The 21,369-nt window shown below is 34.2% G+C and overlaps 2 protein-coding genes across 2 annotated transcripts; one reads left to right on the top strand and one right to left on the bottom strand.

Moving 5' to 3' along the window:
• The first annotated feature begins 159 nt into the window (after nt 1-159).
• Nucleotides 160-14,748, top strand: LOC127957789 (zinc finger Y-chromosomal protein 1). Its single transcript, XM_052556463.1, has 8 exons — nt 160-346; nt 1,294-1,390; nt 3,703-4,035; nt 4,948-5,097; nt 6,651-6,770; nt 7,760-7,894; nt 9,203-9,340; nt 10,133-14,748. The coding sequence occupies exons 2-8, from the start codon at nt 1,324-1,326 to the stop codon at nt 11,434-11,436; spliced, it is 2,247 nt and encodes a 748-aa protein (XP_052412423.1). The 5' UTR covers nt 160-346; nt 1,294-1,323; the 3' UTR covers nt 11,437-14,748.
• A 1,066-nt stretch (nt 14,749-15,814) lies between these two features.
• zgc:153704 (Lipocalin-like) lies at nt 15,815-18,480 on the bottom strand. Its single transcript, XM_052555504.1, has 6 exons — nt 18,331-18,480; nt 17,294-17,433; nt 17,143-17,222; nt 16,951-17,064; nt 16,089-16,190; nt 15,815-16,009 (listed from the first exon to the last, which is right to left on the bottom strand). The coding sequence occupies exons 1-6, from the start codon at nt 18,424-18,426 to the stop codon at nt 15,996-15,998; spliced, it is 546 nt and encodes a 181-aa protein (XP_052411464.1). The 5' UTR covers nt 18,427-18,480; the 3' UTR covers nt 15,815-15,995.
• Nucleotides 18,481-21,369: the final 2,889 nt, after the last annotated feature.

Here is a 21,369-nt window from a genome sequence, read left to right as displayed (position 1 = left end):
GGCCAAACAATGAAAACATACATCTTTGATATTAACATTAGACCATTGATGTTTAAACATTGCGTTGAAAGCATCTGGCACGATCATTTTCACCGTCGCTCGCCGTTAGCTTCGCTTTCTCCGGTAAATATTGGTCACCAGCCTTGCGCGTTTTCCTGCGGCTCTGCGCAGTGACGGAGCAGCGGGCTGCAGCGCGTCTGTGTGCGGAGCTCCGCCCTCCCTGCGCACTGCGGCCCGCCCAGCGCCCGCTAACTCCCGCTCCAGCCCTGCCCGAGTCTGGGGGAATCCGACGGCCTGCCTGCGTGCCTGGGGAAAATCTGGAGGCCGCCCCGCGCGTCGATCTACGGTAAGTGCGACGATACCAACGAACCGTCCAGCGCCGGTTTCATCTCGCCCGCGGATTGCACGCGCGCGTTAGGTTTATGCGCGTTTATTGCACGTTTTGTTGAATTATGTTTCGCGTCGCGGCTGGAGACGCGAGGCCTCGGATTGGCGCTGGGCCCCGGGCCTCAAGAAGGCCGCAGTCGGGCCTGTAGCGCTGGGGGTTGGGTTATTGTTTATAAATATCCCTGCATGCACGCGACACCAAACGCCCCTTTGTTTTTAAAGCAAAGCTCGCGCGTATGCATGCGTTGGAATCAAACGCGCGATGTTATTATGACTCAAAATGGCGCGCGCAGGGAAGGCAGGTTTTGTTTTCAGTGCAAGGGGGGAAATTATGGTCACAAGGCGCCATGATTATGTCCGGTTTCATGTGCTGAAATACGAGGAAACCTTCAGCGCGCGCTGCTGCACGCATTCTTCTCAAATGCATGAAGCTTCGTGTGTTTCCTGACATGCACGTAGCGTTTAATGCATTTTGCGTTGCGTTTAAAGACGTGTTGCATCATTTCATTAAATGCACAACCGTTTATTGGTGCTCATGTTTAATTTCCAGTCGCTCTTCTTGTCGCAGTCATTTGCAAATTAAAGAGACATTCACGTCCGTCAATAATCTGTTCAATAATTATTAGTGTCATATTCATAAGTCTGTCTGTCTGTCATTTATTTATGCACAGCTGTCTGTCTGTTCAAGCCTATGGCATGTTTACATTACGTGCACTAGTTCTTGAAGCCTGTCACAGTGTGTATGGTCCTCCCAGATCTTATGCTATAAAGGCTTCATTCTGTGTTTACTTTGTATGAAAGAGTAATTCTCTTCTAAGTGATTGTTTAACTCTTTGATTCTCTCTTTTTTGTCATAAATGGTCTCTATCAGACATTCTTGATGTATTGTGTGTGTTGTTGTGTTAGTTGTGCCGTGGCCAATGAAGAATAAAGACGATGGATGAGGAGGTGACCAGGCTTGCTCTCCGTTCCCAAGAGCCAAAGATTATACTGCATGGCTCAGGTAATAAACAAAGCGTGACGTTTGCTCACTCATTTGTATGTCTGGGACACTTAATGCCAATGTTGTGTCCTTATAATTCTAGAGAGCATTTGATTGGACGAAACAGTATTTTTCATCACAGATGAGAATGTAGAGTTGTAATTGATATATTTTATAATTAAACATTTAGTAAATTTTCGGGAATATTTCAGGGATGTGAATATGAATAATAATTTTAAGTACAAAAAATTTCTTCAATAATGTTGAATTCTTATTACTTATGTATAGTTACAAATACACACATTATATTTATTTCATATTTTTTTTAATGAAAATTGATTTTTTTTGCATTATTATGAAGAATAACTAATAATTATTAAAATTACAAATATAGTACATGGGGAAAATGTACATAAATATACCTTATTAAAATGGAATAATTAAATTGCATAATGTGAAAAATTATATATATATAATTGTTTTTATATAATTTAATTATAATTAACATTAGTTATATTATTAATTATAAATGTACATTTATATGCATTATTTATATTTAGTGTATATTTCATTATGATATTATTAAGAGTTTTAACTTAATCATTATTATTTTAAGAGTCTCTGTCGGAAAAAAGATATATTGAAAAATGCTTACATTGGAAAATGCTTTTATAATATATAACTATAATAAATTATAATAATGAATATAATGACTTCTAATGAATATTTTAATATAATTACCTTTTAAAATGTATATCATTATAATAAAACATGTAATTGTTATTTAAGTAATGCATATAAATGTATTTAATTATGAATTATAATAATTAATATGTAATAAAAATAATTATCATGATGTGAGCTTTTACTGTTGTCAGTTTTTTTTCTTCCTACTATTATTATTATTATTATTATTATTATTATTATTATTATTATCATGGTATCAAAAAGCAGATATAAAGCAGTATATATATATATATATATATATATATATATATATATATATATATATATATATATATATGTATATGTGTGTGTGTCTGTGACCCTGGAGCAAAAAAGCAGTCTTAAGTCGCTGGGGTATATTTGTAGCAATAGCCAAAAATACATTGCATGGCTCAAAATTAATTAACAAAGTTTTTTTATGCCAAAAATCATTAGGATATTAAGTAAAGATTATGTTCCATGAAGATATTTTGAACATTTCCTACCGTAAATATATCAAAACTTATTTTTTGTTTAGTAACATGCATTGCTAAGAACTTCATTTGGACAAGATTTTTTTTGTGCAGATTCCAGATTTTCAAATAGCAGGGCTGAATGTCCTTACCGTCCCCTTTGGATTAATAATGCTTATTATTATGTAAAATCATGCAAATGAAATTGTATCTTCTTAAGATAATTCACGAATAACATCAATTGGCCAATCAGAAGTCGGTTCTGTAACAAGCTGCGCACGAGCTGAAGCAAGTTTTCTTCATTTTTAGCACAAAATGGTTAAATTACAACTTGAATTCCTTTTAAAAGAAGACAGCAGAAAAGGGATGGTTTTCCTTCATTAGAATGTAAAAACATTCCCCTGATATAATGTTATTGTGCTGTGTGTGCTGACATTATCAAATCATTGTCTTGTGTCTGAAAGCATTCACTGCGTGATGAAGCCTATTAGAATACAGGTCAAATAAACATATAATTCAAGCAATAAAAGAAAAAATACCCTTGAATTAGTTTTTATGTTTTTATATTCATTGCACAAGCAATGTACATTTCTGAATATCAGTAGGCCTACATGTGCAAGCACAAATGTGCTATTAATTTTCTACAACAGTGTTTCCTTCCATGAATGAATCAGTTTGTGAACGAATCAAGTGAGTCAGTGATTCAGCGGCTCATTCAGGTGCACACCTTCCATGCGTAACAAGTGTGCATACTATGCAGCCCATCTGCCCTAAATATTATTAAAAAATGACTAATATCACATAGAATTTAGGATGGATAGTACACAATGCACATTGGGATGCAAGCTTAGTTTCTAATTGAATCAGCCGTTTTGAACGAATCATTTGATTTGAACATTTCAATAAAACGTTTATCAAAACAGGAGCTTGCTGCTTCCTGCTGGTGGCTTTATTGTCATCGCTATTATCCATGAACAGCCAAGGTTTCAGCACAGAAGCTTATTTGTTTTCAGATGAAGCACAAATCTCAATTTCACAGAATTGAGCCTCACGACTGGTTGTGTGGTCCAGGGGCGTAATTGAACTGTAGTAAGCAGCAGTGTCCGTTATGAAGTGTGCACCGTAGTGTTGAGCAGAAGTTGTGTGTCGTCACAGATGAGGGCGGAGCTGGGGAGGAGGAGGAGTACGTGGTGGAGCTGCAGGAGACGGTGCTGGTGTCTGAGGTGGAGGGCGAGGCCGCCTCCGTCCAGGGCTTCTCCTCCGACGAGCTCGTCATCCAGGACGCAGTGGAGGATGTGGTCGCCGAGTACGTGCACTGCGATGATGACGAGGGTGTTGCTGTGGAGACCTGTGTGATGTCACTGGAGGGGGAGGAGGAAGAGGAGGATGGTGTTGCCATGGCAGAGATGACGGAGGATGTTCTGGTGACGGAGGGCAGGGATGCTGAGCACGACTCGGACGGCTGCGGAGATTACCTCATGATCTCCTGTAACTCACCACTCATTCACTCACTCACTCCTTCATCTGATTCAGTTTATTTTCTCAAATGCAGTTTTTAAATGCATCATTTAATTTGTTTGTTTGTTTATAAAAAATGTATATAATATATAATTCATTCTTAATACTTTTTACAGTATTATGCAATATAATATTTTATAATATTATTATTTTTTGTGCCTAAACATATTTCAGTTAGATGCCAAGGCTGCATTTTCTTTTTAGTTTTTTTTATCTTAATCTTTGCTACTTTTTTTATATCTTCATTTTTTTTTTAAAGTTGCATTTTATTTAGTTATGTACCTTTGGCATCGTTATTAGTTTAATAATATTGCATAATGTTACCTGTTTTGTTTTTTATATTTCTTAAATGTATTTCATTATTTAGCAATTTTGGTAAAGCCGCTTTTTACTTTTTAAAAATATCTTCAATTTTACAAAAATACATTTTGTTTAGTTATGTGCTTTCGTCATTGTTAGTAGTTTTCATAATATGATGTAATATAATAAGATAAAATATGTAAATAATGTTTTTGTCATCAATGTTTGTTTCATTTTAGTTTTTTAATTTTTAAAAAAATAATCGTAGTTTAGTTGTGGTTTTGCCAGTTCATTTGTTAAAGTTGTTTATTTACTTAACAGTTGTTTGTTTGTTTATTCAGTCAGTTATTCGTTTATTTGTTTCTGTCTGAATAGTTTGGACAACCTTTTCAAGCTGGACTGAATTGTCCAAAAATAGACATTAACACATGGCTTTTTTTATATGCAATATTTAATAACAGGTAGTATTTTATTTAATGTTACAGTTCCAGTGTTTTGTCTCCTGTGTTTTTATAATCCTAAAGATGCTTCTGATCAAGCATTCAGTGTTCATAACGATCCAGTGTGTTGTTCCCTGTGTAGTGGACGAGGCGGGGAAGATGGTGTCTGGAGACGGAGACGAGGTGACCGTCGAGGGGGCGATAGATGACCAGGAGGTGGAGAAGGACGAGGACGGACAGGAAGTTATTAAAGTTTACATCTTTAAAGCAGACTCTGGAGAAGACGACCTCGGTGAGTGAACAGCCGATTTAAATCAGGGCTACTTTAGTGTTATTTCTACTCAGCTGAAGTGTTTAGAGATTTTAGCTTTTATTTTAATATTTTTCGTTTTTCTTTTTTATATAAAAAATAATTTTAGTTAGTTATTTGTAGAATATTATTTAATATATTTTATAATGTTCATTTTTTTGTATTTCTTTTTTAGCTTTTATTTCAGTTTTTGGATAAAAGCATCCGCTAATTGCATAAATTTAATTTTAATTTAATTTTTAATTTAATAATTCACGAATTCACGAATAACAGCAATTGGCCAATCAGAAGTCGGTTCTGTAACAAGCTGCGCACGAGCTGAAGCAAGTTTTCTTCATTTTTCGCACAAAATGGTTCAATTACAACTTGAATTCCTTTTAAAAGAAGACAGCAGAAAAGGGATGGTTTTCCTTCATTAGAATGTAAAAACATTCCCCTGATATAATGTTATTGTGCTGTGTGTGCTGACATTATCAAATTTAGAGATTTTAGCTTTTATTTTAATATTTTTCGTTTTTCTTTTTTATATAAAAAATAATTTTAGTTAGTTATTTGTAGAATATTATTTAATATATTTTATAATGTTCATTTTTTTGTATTTCTTTTTTAGCTTTTATTTCAGTTTTAGTAATTTTAGTATTTCAATGTAAATGAATTTTAGTTTCTTGTAAATTTTCGTTTACATTTTTTTTTTATATAATGTTTGTGGTTGATTTTATCTTCAGTTTGTAGTTTTTAAAAAATCATGTCGTTTATAGTTATGTGCTTTTGTTATTCATTTTTATAGTGTTATCTAATATTATAATATTTTTAATATTTTTGTTTAGCTTTAATTTTTTATTTCGGTTTTAGCTTTAGAAATTGTTTAACTTATTTCACTTAGTTGCTAAGGCTTCATGTCTAATTTCTCATTAATTTGTCATCTGAAGTTTTGTTTCATTTTTATATTTATTTATATTTTATATTTGAATCTTTATTTCTTTAATTTTTTTTCTTTTTCTTTTTTGTAGTTATGTGCTTTTGTCCTTTTTAATTTTTAATTTAATTTTAATTTATTTTTTTTAATTTTCTGTTTAGCTTTAAATTTATCAGATTCAGTTTTTTTAATTTAAGTAATTAAACTTTAGATTAGTTGCTTCTGCAACATTTCTCATTTAATTTAAATATTTTATTATTTTATTAGCTTTAGTTGACAGTAGCAGCACTGTTTAGGACTCATTGATGAAAACTGCAGTTCATTAGTTTCAAAGAAATTGAGACTCAAACTGCAGATTCACATACTCTCCTGCTCTTCATTTCTGATCTAGTTATGATGCATCATGATTGAGGAGATTTGTATCCCAATGTGTATCATATTTAGAGCTAGTTGTTGTTTCTCAGCCAGATTAAAACATTTTTCATTTTTACTTCAGTGTGAGTAAAAATGTTGCCAAGGCAAGTTAAAAAATAAGTAAATCCTGTCAGGATTTGAGCAGCCTGTGATGAGGATGTAGTCCGGTGGTGGGACAGTTGTTCAGTGCTGTATCTGTGTGTAGGAGAGCCGGTGGATCTGGGTGAGAACGAGGCGGTGGCTCTGGCTGAACCTGTGGTTCGTCCGCTCAGAGAGAAGATGGTCTACATGTCTGTGGGAGACGCTCATCACACACCGACTGATGGTGAGAAACTGAGAACCCTTCCCAATATGAAGAAGCACTGTTTGAAACATTGATAATAATCAGAAATGTTCCTGAGCAGAAAATCATCATATTAGAATGATTTCTGAAGATCATGTGACACTGAAGACTGGAGGAATGATGCTGAAAATACAGCTTTGATAAACTGCATTGTAAAATATATTCACATAAAAAACAGTTTTTATTTTTATTTTAATGATATTTAAATATTGGGGGGAAAAAAACATCTGTTTTCTAAAATTAATTTGACTCTGAACTCCAGTGTATATAATTTTAGTTTTATAATGGGAAGCTGTTTAAATCAAGTAACACACACACACAAAAAAAATATATATGTTAACTGAAATAAAATAAAATATGAAAAAAATTTAAAAGCTGTTTAGTTTATGATAAAATTGCACAAATTAAAACGGAAATAAAAATTTATAAGAAGTGGAAATAGAATATTAAATATATTTAAAAGCAACATTTACACTGGTGTCAGTCGTTTAATATGAATCATCTGTCTATTAAGTTTCAAGTACAAAGAGAAAATATTAAAAAGTATTTTGATTATCCAAAATATAGCATGTTTATTATTTAATATGTAATTGTTTATTACATGATTACTTGATATATAATATTTTTTTTAATATAAACACTGTTTTAATTTAATATCATATTTTGTTTTTAGTCAAATTATGTAACTTTTGGGGAACATGTCAAACCAGCACTTATCGAGGAGGACATGTCTCTGAATGACTGATGCCTTTGGTTCCAGTTTTGCAAATGTAGTTGTCTTTGTCCCAAATTTACTACTCTCTAATTTTTAAGCTGCAAAATGCAATAATAGAGTTCCAGTGATGAAACTCATTGAAACTGCATGAGACATACTGCTTGTATGGGGGATGTAATGATGTACAGTGGTTCTAGATGCTGTTGTTGTGTGTCTATCCCTCGTTTATGTACAGTTTGTGGTGTTGTGTGCGCAGGAGGATCGAAGCTCTCGGACGAGGTGTACATGGAGGTGGTGGTGGGAGGAGAAGAGCCGGTTCCTCACGACAGAGCGTATGACAGCACGGCTCTCAGCAAGGACTTCATGCCTGTCGCGTGGGCCGCTGCATACGGTCAGGAGCCCACACTTCACCGAGCCTACAAATCCAGATCATGTAGTATACCTGCAGCCTTAAAGGGATAGTTCACCCAATAATCAAAATGATGTCATTAATAACTTACCTTCATGTCGTTCCAAACCAGTGAGGTGGCGCTGTTGACACATACAAAGTTTGGTGCAAATATGTCAAAGCTTAGCAGAGATGCAGCCTCAAATGCATTTTGGCACCCTTCCAGCAAATTCGTTGATGTGCTAAATGAGAACCGTTTTGTATATTGACACGAAATCCATAAATTTTTGCCAGCATGGTCTGAAGATGATCCATGTCAAATTTGGTCAAAATCGGACTAATGGTCTACTTCACAAGCATTTGAGTGTGTGGATAATAACTAGATTAGAGCGCCCTCTGCTGTTAAAATCTAAGCTCAGAATCGATTCTAGAGACAATCGCGATGCATTCAGAAGATGAATTTATCATCGCAGCCCTACTAAATAGAGGCTATTAATGACAACATAATGCATGCATACAGCCGTTAATAAATGTAGGCCTGAGTTTTGAGACAAATTTCACGATTCGATTTGAATCGATTTTTGATTAGATTCTGATCTCGATTTGATTCAAAATCTGTGTTATTTTGGTATCACTGAAATATATATTTTTAATGTTTTGATATATTTTTTATTTTAACATTTAACGTTTTAAGAATTTTTATTGTGTGTTTTGTCATTTTTAGTAGTCTTGCGTTTTTGTCCATATGGCTTTTATAAATTTTCAGTAATCATAGGTCTGCTTCTGACTTTCTGTACTTTTAATATCATCTTTAATAGTGGTTGACTGATTTGTGAACCTTTACTACAAAACCAGTCATAAGGGTCAGTTTTTTGAAAATGAGTTTTCTAATAAGCTTTCCGTTGATGTGTGGTTTGTTAGGACGGGACACTATTTGAATCTGAGGGTGACAAAAAAAAAAATCTAATTATTGAGAAAATCGCCTTTTAAAGTTGTCCAAATTAAGTTCTTAACAATAAATATTACTAATCAAAAATTAAGTTTTGATATAAAGTAGGAAATGTACAATATATCTTCATTGAACGTGATCTTAATAAACTAATGATTTTTAGCATAAAAGAAAAATCAGTAATTTTGATGCATACAATGTATTGTTGGCTATTGATACAAATTATGACTTAATTATGTCTTATGGTTCAGGGTCAAATATAAGGATTTTGAACTATAATAAAGTTGTGGTTTTGCATTTATTAGGATGTTTCTTCTACTGATAAATGGTTGTGAATCTGCTCGTGTGTGTTCGGTAAGCAGGTGCGGATGAGGGCTGTGAGAACCGTAACGGAGCAGCGAGCGCATTACTGCACATTGACGAGTCGGATGCACTGGACAAACTCAACCGGCAACACGGCAAGAACAAGAGACGAGCTGAACCCCGACAGGTCCAAACAGGTATCAGCACGCTCACCTCCCACCAACTAAATTAATAAATCTTAGGTTTCGTAGAATTTATTTGAAAGTGCTAAGCTTTACACACAATTTTAGATTATGCATAGTAAGTTTGTAGCGTTATGCATCACGCCGAAGGGGCTATTACAAATGACTTTGTGAAGTAAAATGAGGATTAAAAGTGATGAAAAAAGCAGAAATATACATTTTCGCCAATATACAAGTTTAGACTTTTTTTTTTTTACCTTGATGTTGAAAATGTTTTGTTTTCAAATATTTTTCTGTCAATTTAATCATTTGTTAATGTTTAATTGTCATTTTATTTCAGCAGCCTCAATTGAATTGTATGTAGTATCCAGTATTATGTTAGTATCATCAATTTTTTTTATACTTTGAATTTTAAATTGTTTAATTTTGTATCAGCTGCAGTTTTTATATTTTCAGTTTTAATTTGGATTTGAGTGTTTTTGTTGTCATGCAGTATTGTTGTTTATTTATGTTTATTTCTATTTCAGTTTTTATTTTCCTTCTATATATTTATGATTTTATTCAGTTTTTGTTTATTTATTTCCAGTTAGTAATTTTAATGATTTTACAAATTTTAATGCTTCAACTTAAACTAAGCGAAACTTAAATGATTCCTTGCAAACATTTTAGTTTAGTTTTTATATTTCAGTTAACAATAATGCTTTTAAATAGTTTCATTTAAAACCAATATTGCATTCAATTGGCTACAGAACTGATTATCTTTTGTCCTCTCACTATCCTTTTCCATCTCCTCTCATTTCCCTCCAGCGATCATCATCGGTCCGTATGGACAGCCTCTGACCGTCTATCCCTGCATGCTGTGCGGCAAGAAATTCAAATCCCGCGGCTTCCTCAAGCGCCACACTCGCAACCACCACCAGGACGTGTTGACTCGCAAAAAATACCAGTGCACGGACTGCGACTTCACCACCAACAAAAAAGTCAGTCTGCACAACCACATGGAGGTGCACGCGCTCAGCAACAAAGCACCGTTTGAATGCGAGACCTGCGGTAAGGAGTTCCACCAGCAGGCGGCGCTGTTCTCGCACCGTCTCCAGCACCACCAACAGGAGCAGAAATCGCCCACGGCCATCGCATCGCCGCCTCCTCCCGCCGCCGCGAACAAGACACACAAATGCAAGTTTTGCGATTATGAGACTGCCGAGCAAGGGCTGCTCAATCGCCACCTGCTGGCCGTGCACAGTAAGAGCTTTCCGCACATTTGCGTGGAATGCGGCAAGGGTTTCCGCCATCCGTCGGAGCTAAAGAAACACATGCGCACGCACACCGGCGAGAAGCCGTACTCGTGCATGTACTGCGATTACAAATCTGCCGACTCGTCCAATCTGAAGACGCACGTGAAGACGAAGCACAGTCGCGAATTGCCGTTTCACTGCGAGCGCTGCGGCCAGACCTTCGGCGAGGAAGACGAGCTGACGCAGCACGCGGCTACACACGAGGACGCTCGGGGACACCAGTGCAGTCACTGCGACCATCGCAGCTCCAACTCCAGTGACCTGAAGCGACACGTCATTTCCGTGCACACTAAAGACTACCCGCATAAATGCGCTGTCTGCGGGAAAGGCTTCCACCGGCCGTCCGAGCTTAAGAAACACTCGGCGTCGCATAAAGCCAAGAAACTGCACCAGTGCCGCCACTGCAACTTCAAGATCGCAGACCCGTTCGTTCTCAGCCGCCATATCTTATCCGTTCACACTAAGGAACAGCAGCAGCCGGCCCAGTCGCCGACTCCGCCCACTCAGGCGTCGCCACCACAAGCCCCGCCCACAGAAAAGCCTGCCCCCAAGAGGACTATAAGTGCGGCGCAGTTAGCAGCGCCCGCTGTAAAGAAATCGGGCGGCTCGAAGGGCCCGCGAGAACGGAGGGTGTATCAATGTCAATATTGCGACTACAGCACAGGAGACGCGTCTGGCTTCAAAAGACACGTTATTTCCATCCATACTAAGGACTATCCTCACCGCTGTCAGTACTGTTCGAAGGGCTTCCGGAGACCTTCAGAGAAAAACCAGCACATTATGAGGCACCATAAAGACATGGTGCCAGCAGAATGAGCTCCTCCTCTTCCGTAAACACACTAAACAGCCAGTGATTGGAAATCACCATCCTTCATTTTGGCAACCTCCGTATTGGGCTTCTTACCAAGACCCCTCATGCATAGCAGTGTGTGTGTTGTGTTTGTATGCGAGAGAAAAGGGTTTAGTGACATAGTGCTTTCACGTTGTTTATGATCACATGGTCTCTCCAGTCTTAAAGGAACAGTTCAGCCAAAAACCAAAATTCGGTTGTTATTCATTCACCCTCGTGTCAAAAGCTGTATGCATTTCTCTGTTCTGCTAAAGAAAATCTGCATTTAGTTCCCATTGACTTCTATTCTATAGGAACACAAATTAAGATATTTTGAATAGTTTTGGTAACCGAAGAGTTTCAGTTCTCGTTGACTTCCAGTGGAAATAACTAAACTGTTTTGGTTCCCACTTATGTACTTTGTAACACAAAAAAAGATACTTTGACGAATTTGGGTATCCATACTATTTCTGTTTCCATTGACTTCCATTCTATCTTTTATTCGTACAATGGAAGTCAATAGGAACAGAAACCATTTAGTTGCTGGGTTTCTTCAATATGTCTTCCAGAATAGAAAGTCGAACACATTTTGAACACTAAAATTTAAAATGAGAAAATAATTTACTTGCTCTCATGTTGTTTAAAATTAGAAGATTTTCGGCCAAGGAATGTAAAAAAACAACTGATTTTTTGTTATAATATTATCATTATAATAATGTATTATAAATATTAAAATAATACTTGTGCATTATGTTTCAGACTTTCTGAAGTCTTCTGATATATTTGTGTGAGGACGGACCCAAATTTATGTTGTTGTTCATTGGAAATCTTCCCCTTCACTTTAGAAATTAATAATTATAAAAGCTAGAGGGTGAGTAAATAATTAATTTTTTATTTTACTTTTTGGCTGGACTATTCCTTTACCTGTAGATGTTTTATGTTTTTCAATGCATTTCAGTTTGGTTTTGTCATCTGAGTAGACTCACATGTGCATCCAGCTTCTGGGATCAGGTGCATATTCCTGAAGCGTTTCAGAGTCATCGAGTAGCTAACATAACCTCTCTGAAACGCTTTATGAATATAATGTGATTGATATCAGTCTTGCACTTTATTAGCATGTCGGTCTGATAGATAGCTGTTTGAAAAACACCAGGACACCAGGAAATGTTTTTAATATTCAGAAACACGTCAGAAAGGTAGATATCAGGCTGTTTTTCATTGGCTCTGAGGACATTGCCTTATTTTGATATCTGGTCTCTCAAACCTTTAATGATGGTAAAAAGTGCATTTGATCTAATTTGATGAAGATGATGAGGGGAAAACAGATGCAGCATTATCTATAACCATGAATTAAAAAAAGCCATTCATGTCATTTTTTATTTAAAGATTTATTAAAAAATAAAAAATTTCAATCACATTTTTTTTAACTTCCTGGATCGAGTCCATGCAGCTCATGAACAAAGTTGATTTATAAAGCATCTCCGGCACCTCAGATCTCAGGCATTTTGGGTCTGTGAGACCAGATATAACCCCTCTAGTCTGTGTAATTATAAGAAAGCTTGAATTCTTCGCTGATAGGACAGATTTTAATCATGAAAAAGGTAAATGTTTTCTCATGTTCTAAGTTGACTTCAATGCATTTCTCTTGGATGTATGGGACCACAGAGATGTGTAGTTAAACTCATGTAAAGAGCACGTCTGGCTCAAATCTAACCCCAAAATCGAGAAAAACTACAACATAATAGCATTTTCTTTTCTACTTTTATGCAAAATTAAATACAAGTTGTTTTGCAGTAAATATTTTATGTTACAGATATGTAAATAACCATCGGACATTGAATTGGAATTATTGGAACTAAAAATAGCACCTACACTGAAAAATGGTGTAAAAAGGATTTCCACTTTTCACAATTAATTACAAAAAATCAGCAAGTAAGACACTAAACCTCTGAAGTAGAAAGACTTTAAATAGTATTTTCTTGGAAAACTATCTCTGCTAAATGATGTTTCTATATATATCTTTCAACAAAAAAAAAAAATCCACTGTATTTCCATCTTGATACTTCAGCATTTCACGTTTACTTCAATGTGTTATTTTCTATTTTTTTTGGAAATATGTGCAATTTACAGAGTGAAAATTACTTTTACACCATTTTTTTGTATAAAAATCAAATAGAAAATATTTATTGCTACACAATGATTTGTATTTCAAATTTTACCACTGATGGTTTAGCATATTAGGTTTAATAGGTTCAAAATATTAATAATAATTTAAATTTCTTTCGTTTCTGGGGTGAAATTTGACCTGAGCGTGTATCTTTTTTTTATTTGAGACTCGGTCATATGAATTGTAAACATACACTATATAAGATTCAATATGCCAATTATGTGTACCAAAGTACCAAGTGTTTTGATAACCTTATTGATAAGTCATCATGCCAATTTCATCTCTCAACAAGCTGTATGAGTTTCATTTGAAAAGGACAGCTCCGAGGAGATTACAGATGTTGTTTTTGCGTGTGTGTGTATGATTATGGTTGATGATTTTTCTGGTTTATCTTTAAAGCAATGCATCAGATATGTTTGCCGTTGCCAATAACCTTTCCACCAGGTGACCGTCTCGTCTTGGCGACTTCGTAAGTGGTGTTCACATACAGTCAGTGCAAATATACAATAACACCCACTAATTGTCTTAAACAGTCGCTGTCAGACCTCACTGAGAGCGTGCTCTAGGCTGGCATCCTTTACTCGTTACCAAAACATGACCCAAAGCTGGAATCGACAAGGCGAGTCGTCTTAGAAATGCGCTGTTTTGTGTTTTTAGTCGAATCGAATTATGCTTATTCGGGTCACAACTCCACTAACCTGTGATGGATGATGTCATATCCAGCTTTGCATGTGATTGGCCAGAGGTTTCCAGCGGGACTCGACCTGGAAGCACTGAAACAGCCTCCCATTGTGTCCAAACAGCACCATTAGCAATGATTAGCAAAAACGATGCCATCGGTCGGAAAGGGAAGCACTTCCCGAGCCTTTCCTCCCTCTCTCTCTCTCGCTCTCTCCCTGTGATCATTTTTATACTGCAGATATTTATTTGGTCACCGTTTAAACTTTGTTGTATAGTTAAATGTAAGTAGGAATCTATGGGACTATAACTTATTGTTTTGTACACTGATCTGTAAAGAGAGAGTGTAGATGTAAACACTTCGGAAAGAGGACTTCAGAACTTTGTGTTGTCATGGATGTATCTTCACATTTGTTTAAAAAATGATAAAAAAGGAAATAAAAGGCAAAGTATTTTCCTGCATCCTCTGTTCTTCATTATGGAAACACAGTTGTCTTTTTATGTGGGATATAATGAGCGCTCACATTTACATTCATTCATGCGGTAGATGCTCTTTATGTTATTTATAAGCAAGTTCATCAGGTTTATTATTTATTCAGGACAATATTTCTCAATATCTTTAAAGTTGTGTATTTACATTGTAATTTGTGTTATTTTGGCATCATTGACACTACTAGTTTATATTATTATTTTTTTTATTTTTTTTTTTGTAGCTTTGTGATGGTTTTGTCATTTAGTTGTGTGTCTATATAAATGTCTATATAGTTTTTGTAAAAAAAAAATAAAAAAAAAGTTTTTTATTTAAAAAATGAGAAATGTTGCCAACTAGCTGAAATAAGTTTTTTTTTAAAAACTTTTGTATTTTAGTTTTTATTTCAGTTAAAGTTTAACATTTTTAAGATTTATTTTAATGTGGTTTTAGTATTTTTTGTGTGTTTATTATTTTTTCATTTTTATTTTTAGTCACTTTTATTATTTTTATATTAATTTTTATTGTGGTTTTAAAATATAAATTTGACTACCGTAATTTAGATAAATTCTAATAGAATTATTTCATTCTTTTTTTTATATAACTTTTATTAATTTGTATATTATAGCAAATGCTATATAAAAACAATTAATTTTTTTTTTTAACTAGTTTTTATTCATTTTCATAAACATTTATTTTTATTGCATTTGATCTATTATATATTTATTTATTTTGTTTAATTAAAGCCTTGGAAATCAGTGGAAATATTTATTTATATTTCATACTTTATTTCAGTTAACATGTGAAAAAAAGAAACATTTAGTTGTAGTTATATCCCTGGTGCGTACATGCTTAAAACTCATTTTTTATGAAGACTTACATTTTTACATTTAAATTTTATAGCTTTTCACTTCTACAATAATCTGCCAAATATCTTTAAAAGAGACCAAATGCTCCAAAGCATTCAATATATACAACAATTTCAGTTGTAAAAGTCATTTTCTATGACTGTTAACAAGCTAAATACACGAAAGTCACATAAATGCCTCAGAACAGACTCACAAAAGATTTTATTGGTCCAAACTGATGAAGAAATAAGAATAAATGATGGAAAGAACTTCGAGGGTAAAAGGACTGATAGTGAGAGCAGAAAACACTAGAGGCACTTTAAATGATTCACTACAATCATATGAAATCAGTCAGGATTCAGAGAGGAGCTTCACGGCAGCACATCAAGGACACTCGTCTGGAGAGAAAAGATGCTGAGTCAGGCCTGGATACACTCATATTTAATGTTAACAAGAGTGTTTTTAACAGTGTTTTACCATTTTTCGGCAGGATGGCGATGTTCTCAAGCAGAATGCCTTGCTCCAGTGAAAACTCAGTGAACTTGTCCAGGACGTCCTGACTCAGGTCTGGGGTTCGTCCTTCACAAGTGTCCCGAGAACAATCCAGAATCAGTGCAAACTTTAGTGAGTATCCTCATAATCTGAGCTGATGCTATTCACAACATGTTTACAGCACACATCACAGGCAGAGGAACATGAGATCTAAATGCAAAAGAAACCGCTTCATAATCCATTTAACCTTTCTAATATTTCAGCAAAACGAAGAAATTCAGTGAAAGCTTCATTTTATCCATCAGAAAACAATTGTGTGTTTTATATTCAATTTTATTGATTAAAGTTGAAAATTAAGAGAGATTCAGTCAGCTGAAAATAAAAGAATGGTTCATTTGTGAACATTAACTGAGATTAATAAATGCTTTATACACATATATTCAAATAAATAGAATACAAATGCTTATACTACTACTGTTACATATTTGCTAAAATAATTTCAAAATATATTTACATAAATACATATTTGCCATTTTTATATTTTCTAAAATATATTTTGCGCTCCATATATTTTCAGTACAATAAAATACATTGACGTTTAAATATATTAAAAAACATTAAGGAATTATTATAAATCTAGTTTTGATCTCTCATTTAACATAATTGCTTACAGCATATGTTTAAAATCTTTTTTTTTTTTTTGGTCATATGTGTAACGTGGAAGTATATTCGCCTCATTTTCATCAGCATTAAATTCAATATAATCTAACTGAAGTATATAGTTGTCTTTAGTGTGTATGTGAAGAGGAAGATTCAAAACCTGTTAAAAATAGTAAATGTTAGTTACCGTAGAGTTTGTTGAGAAGCGTGGTGGAGTCGGCTTTGGTCTTGATGATGTGGATCAAAGCATATTCATCATACTTCACATCAACAACACGCATGTCATTGTCAGTCTCCCAGCCTGATGAAACACATCATTTCCCGTCTGAATCCTGAATAAATCACACTTTCATGTCTAGATGAACACTATCTTCCTTACGTTTACTGCGGAAGCTGAATTTCCCTGGAATATCCGTCTTTTGAGCCAGATTGTTCATTGTCCAGCATGTGCCATCCCGACTGGAGAAACGGGATGGGTTAAGGGTTAAAATCATTTGACATGAGAAGATTTTATTAACAGTTTGTCTTACTTGAGACTGGAATATGATATCTCCAGATCTCCTTCATCAGTTGGTGTCAGCATGGAGGTGCCCATCTTCATGTTCGCCTTGCGGGCGACAAACCACTCAGCATTGGTGGCAAAACCAATCAGGTACCATTTCCCAGCCACCTGTGTGGAGGACACACGTCAACAACAGGGGACTAAACTCCCCAAATATACACTTTCTGTTAAAGCTGAAAATCTAGTTTGAAAAAAGTTCTAAATTATTCCTTTTATGTTTGATGCAAGTTTTGTAATCTAAAAACTATGTTATGCAGAAAAAAAATATTGATTCTTTTTATTCATATTTTATTTTATTTTATTTTTGCATGAAAATGTAGCATGCATGATGAAAACATACACTTCCTGTTGACAGAAACGATAGTTAAAAGTGCCATAATTATTGAGCATTTCTAAAATATTAATTTCATGTTTGATACACGTTTTGTAATATAAAAAGTCATGCAAAAATGTTTTATTTATGTATTTATTTATGCTTGAAATAAATGGCAGTTGCGATGACAGCCAAAATATACAGGCTGAAAAATACAAACATTTTAACTACTCCAGTATTTTTTTATTTTTTAAGCTATTCAGACATTGACACATATTGATACAAGTTTTTGTGCAAAAAATATAGAATAAAATAAATAAATTATGTATGTATGAATAAATGGGTAGCAGTCCTGACACTAAAGCACCTGAAAAAAAAAAAAAAATTCTGTTGAACCTAAAATCTAAAAAGTAAAAAGGTAAATTTATTTTAACTATTCAAATAGATACAAAAAAGTTCAATAATTTTTTTATAATTTCTGAATTATATTCAATTACATAGTTCTGAAATATGAAAACACATACAAAAATTGTATAATGTTATCTATCTATCTATCTATCTACCTATCTATATGCATGCACACACACATACAGTAACAAATTAAAGAAAAAAATAGATTTTATTATTGTCACCTCGTTGATTTCTATCAAATTTAATTGTACCCTATTTGTATCCCGGTCTTGCAGTCTTACCCCCTTGAGGTTGAAGTCTGCCTGCGGTGTGACCTCAGAACTGACAGCAAGGACACAGAGCAAAACTCCCATCAATCCCAGCAGGGCGTTTGCCATGACTACAGCAGAGCTCGGTCTGGAGTGTGTGGGAATCAGGGGCTCGAGAGCTGAATTCAGATCCCAGAGTCCCACTGCAGGAGCTTATATAGAGCAGAAGCCCATTACATAAACACACGCCCCCTACACACACACACACATCTACAGGAGCACATACCAACAGTTCATTACAATCAATCAAACCAACACAAACCCTACAGACAACTATTTAAATTTTTTTTTTTTACAGTTTTGCGATTATTTTTTCAGATTGTAGGTGCAGTTTTGTCTCCAATTTATATCTACTGTATTATAACCCACACACACTGCACACACAAAGACACACAAAGCTCCAATGCACTTGTCCGTCTGTGCCGGATGCTCAGCACACACATCTAAATCTCAATGACATCCATTCAGTTCTCACTTTTCATTGCACACACACACACACACACATACATACAAACAGGGGCATAAATATTTTTAGGGCCTCTCATTTAATAGCTTTGTTATACAACCGTTGGCACAGAGTTTTGTGAGGGGGTGAGTTACCTTCTTAACCAGAATCTACACACACACACACATTTACAGCCCTGTCCCCTAAAACTACATGTTAAGACAGGACCAGTTTATCTGGGTCAAAGGGATTTCATATACAAACATACATATTTTGGGGTCAAATAGTTATAGATCACTGCTTAAAATGATGTTCTTTTGCATTTCACACCTCAACATGAACAAAAGTGTGATTTCAGATGTTCGAAAGAGCATTTTAAGATTCAATACAAGGACGTTTGAACATTAATACAAAGTCACATGATTAATGACACTCGTTAACTTCAATCTAATCTCATTTACTTCAAATTACATTTCATTAGTCATCTAAATAATGGAATTTTTGTTCTTATCTTCTTTTCAATGCTAAAACTTTATTTTCAGGTTTAAATGCAATGCAATAAATCATCCAGATTTTCAGTGTGGTCACAGTCTTTTATACCCCACCGTATAACTGAAAACAAAATGCCAGTATTTGATGCTACATTACAACATCAGAATCATCAATAAAAAGTGTTACCAAGGCTGCATTCTTTTTAAAATTCAAATACATTAAAATTGCTAAATATTATTACAATTTAAAATAGCTGCTTTCTGTGAGAATATATTGTAAACTGTAATTTATTTCTGTGACGTGCAGCTGTATTTTCAGCATCATTACTCCAGTCTTCAGTGTCACATGATCTTCAGAAATAATTCTAATGTGCTGATTTCTGATTATTATCAATGTTAAAAACAGTTGTGCTGCTTAATTTTATTTTTAAACCATCATGTTTTTATAATTCTCTAATGAACAGAATAAAAATGAGGGTATTTATTTTAAATATAATCTTTTATAAAATTATAAACGTCTTTTATGTCTTTTAATCAATTTAATGCATCCTTGCTGAATAAAACGTATTTCTTAAATAAATAAATAAATAACATTAATCCCAAACATTTGAGTGGAAGCATATGTCTGTGTAGGTGTCGTTGAATGTGTTCCATCTGTGGTTTAAGATTGGAAAAGAGCCATCAATAATTACAGCCAAAAAAAAAGTCAAACAGGGAAATAAAGCACAAAGAGCTTCTGTGTCTGTCTCTCGTGCTCTGGGCTGTTCTGGAGCCTGGGACAGAGAACAATGTCAGCATTTCACATAGAGAAAACACAGTGTTTACAGTGCAAACCCTGCAGTCACTCGCATGCACAACAAACACAGTTCAACACACTGCATCAGCTGCAAATGCATTCCGACTGAAAGACTTCAGTAATAAACAAGTTATTAGTGCAATCATAGTAAGCTTTAAATCAATGGTATTTCCAGCCATAACTATGAAAATCACGTTTATAGTTTTACCCCATATAAAGCTACCTGAGAAATTTGCTCTTTACACCTGTTTCCTTCTATAGATGTGAGATCTGCCTATAAGAGATGCAAACACCTACAAACAATCACAGCATTTTCTAAGAAACGGCTTTCCTCTGAACAAAACCGAGTGTGTGTCCCAACACATTTCCTATGATACAGGTAAAGCAGGTATTTCTGAGTGTTTCTGCAGGTGCAAACTCATCTCAGCTGATAACCTCATTAATAAATACCTGAACGGTTTCAACAGGTCAGAACCAGAAGATAAAAATCTAATCACAGACTTCTGGAATTATATTTTAATTAAAGGCAGAATATTGATGCAATGCAATATAAAAAAAAAAATAGTAAAAAAAACAATACAATAAAATAAAAGATTCTGAACTGGTGAATCATGATTAATAAGTGTGACTGTATTTTCAGTGCCTTGATAAAGTTGTAATAAAGTCATTATATTGTGAATTTGTTATTATGAAAATAGTTAGAAAATAACAACAATAATAGTACAGAAAATAACATAAATATCTTAATATTTAAAATCAAAACTCTCTAGATATTACAACTTTAATCTCACATGCTACAACTCTATTCTCATAATTTTTAAATTAATATTAAGTTTATTCTTATGTTGCTGTAAGATTCTAGTATTGATATGACTTTATTCTCATAATTTTTACTTTATCATCAAAATACTTCAATCTCACTATGACTTTATTCTCATAAATTGTCAGATTATTTTTATAAGTAAATTTTTTTATAGGACTTTATTCTTGAATTGATACTTTTTATTGTCATTATGAAAATAGTGCAACTTTAATATCACAATGAATTTATTATTTTAATAATCTTGTGTGACTTTATTCTTGTACTGATGTGATATTATTATTGTAATATTTTTAAAAACTTTATTATAAAAAAAAACATTACTTTAAACTCACAGTGCTATGACTTTATTCCCACAATTTTCACTTTTCCGATTTTTAAAAGTTTAATCTCATATAAGGTTTTTTTCTTGTATCACTAATTCATTAATTCTCTTAATTCTGACTTTGTTATCAAAATA

This window comes from Carassius gibelio, chromosome B5 (genome assembly GCF_023724105.1).
Source record: "Carassius gibelio isolate Cgi1373 ecotype wild population from Czech Republic chromosome B5, carGib1.2-hapl.c, whole genome shotgun sequence".
In the NCBI taxonomy this organism is placed as follows: Eukaryota; Metazoa; Chordata; class Actinopteri; order Cypriniformes; family Cyprinidae; genus Carassius; species Carassius gibelio.
The sequence above is the reverse complement of the archived record's forward strand: the minus strand, read 5'-3'. Positions and strand labels throughout refer to the sequence as shown.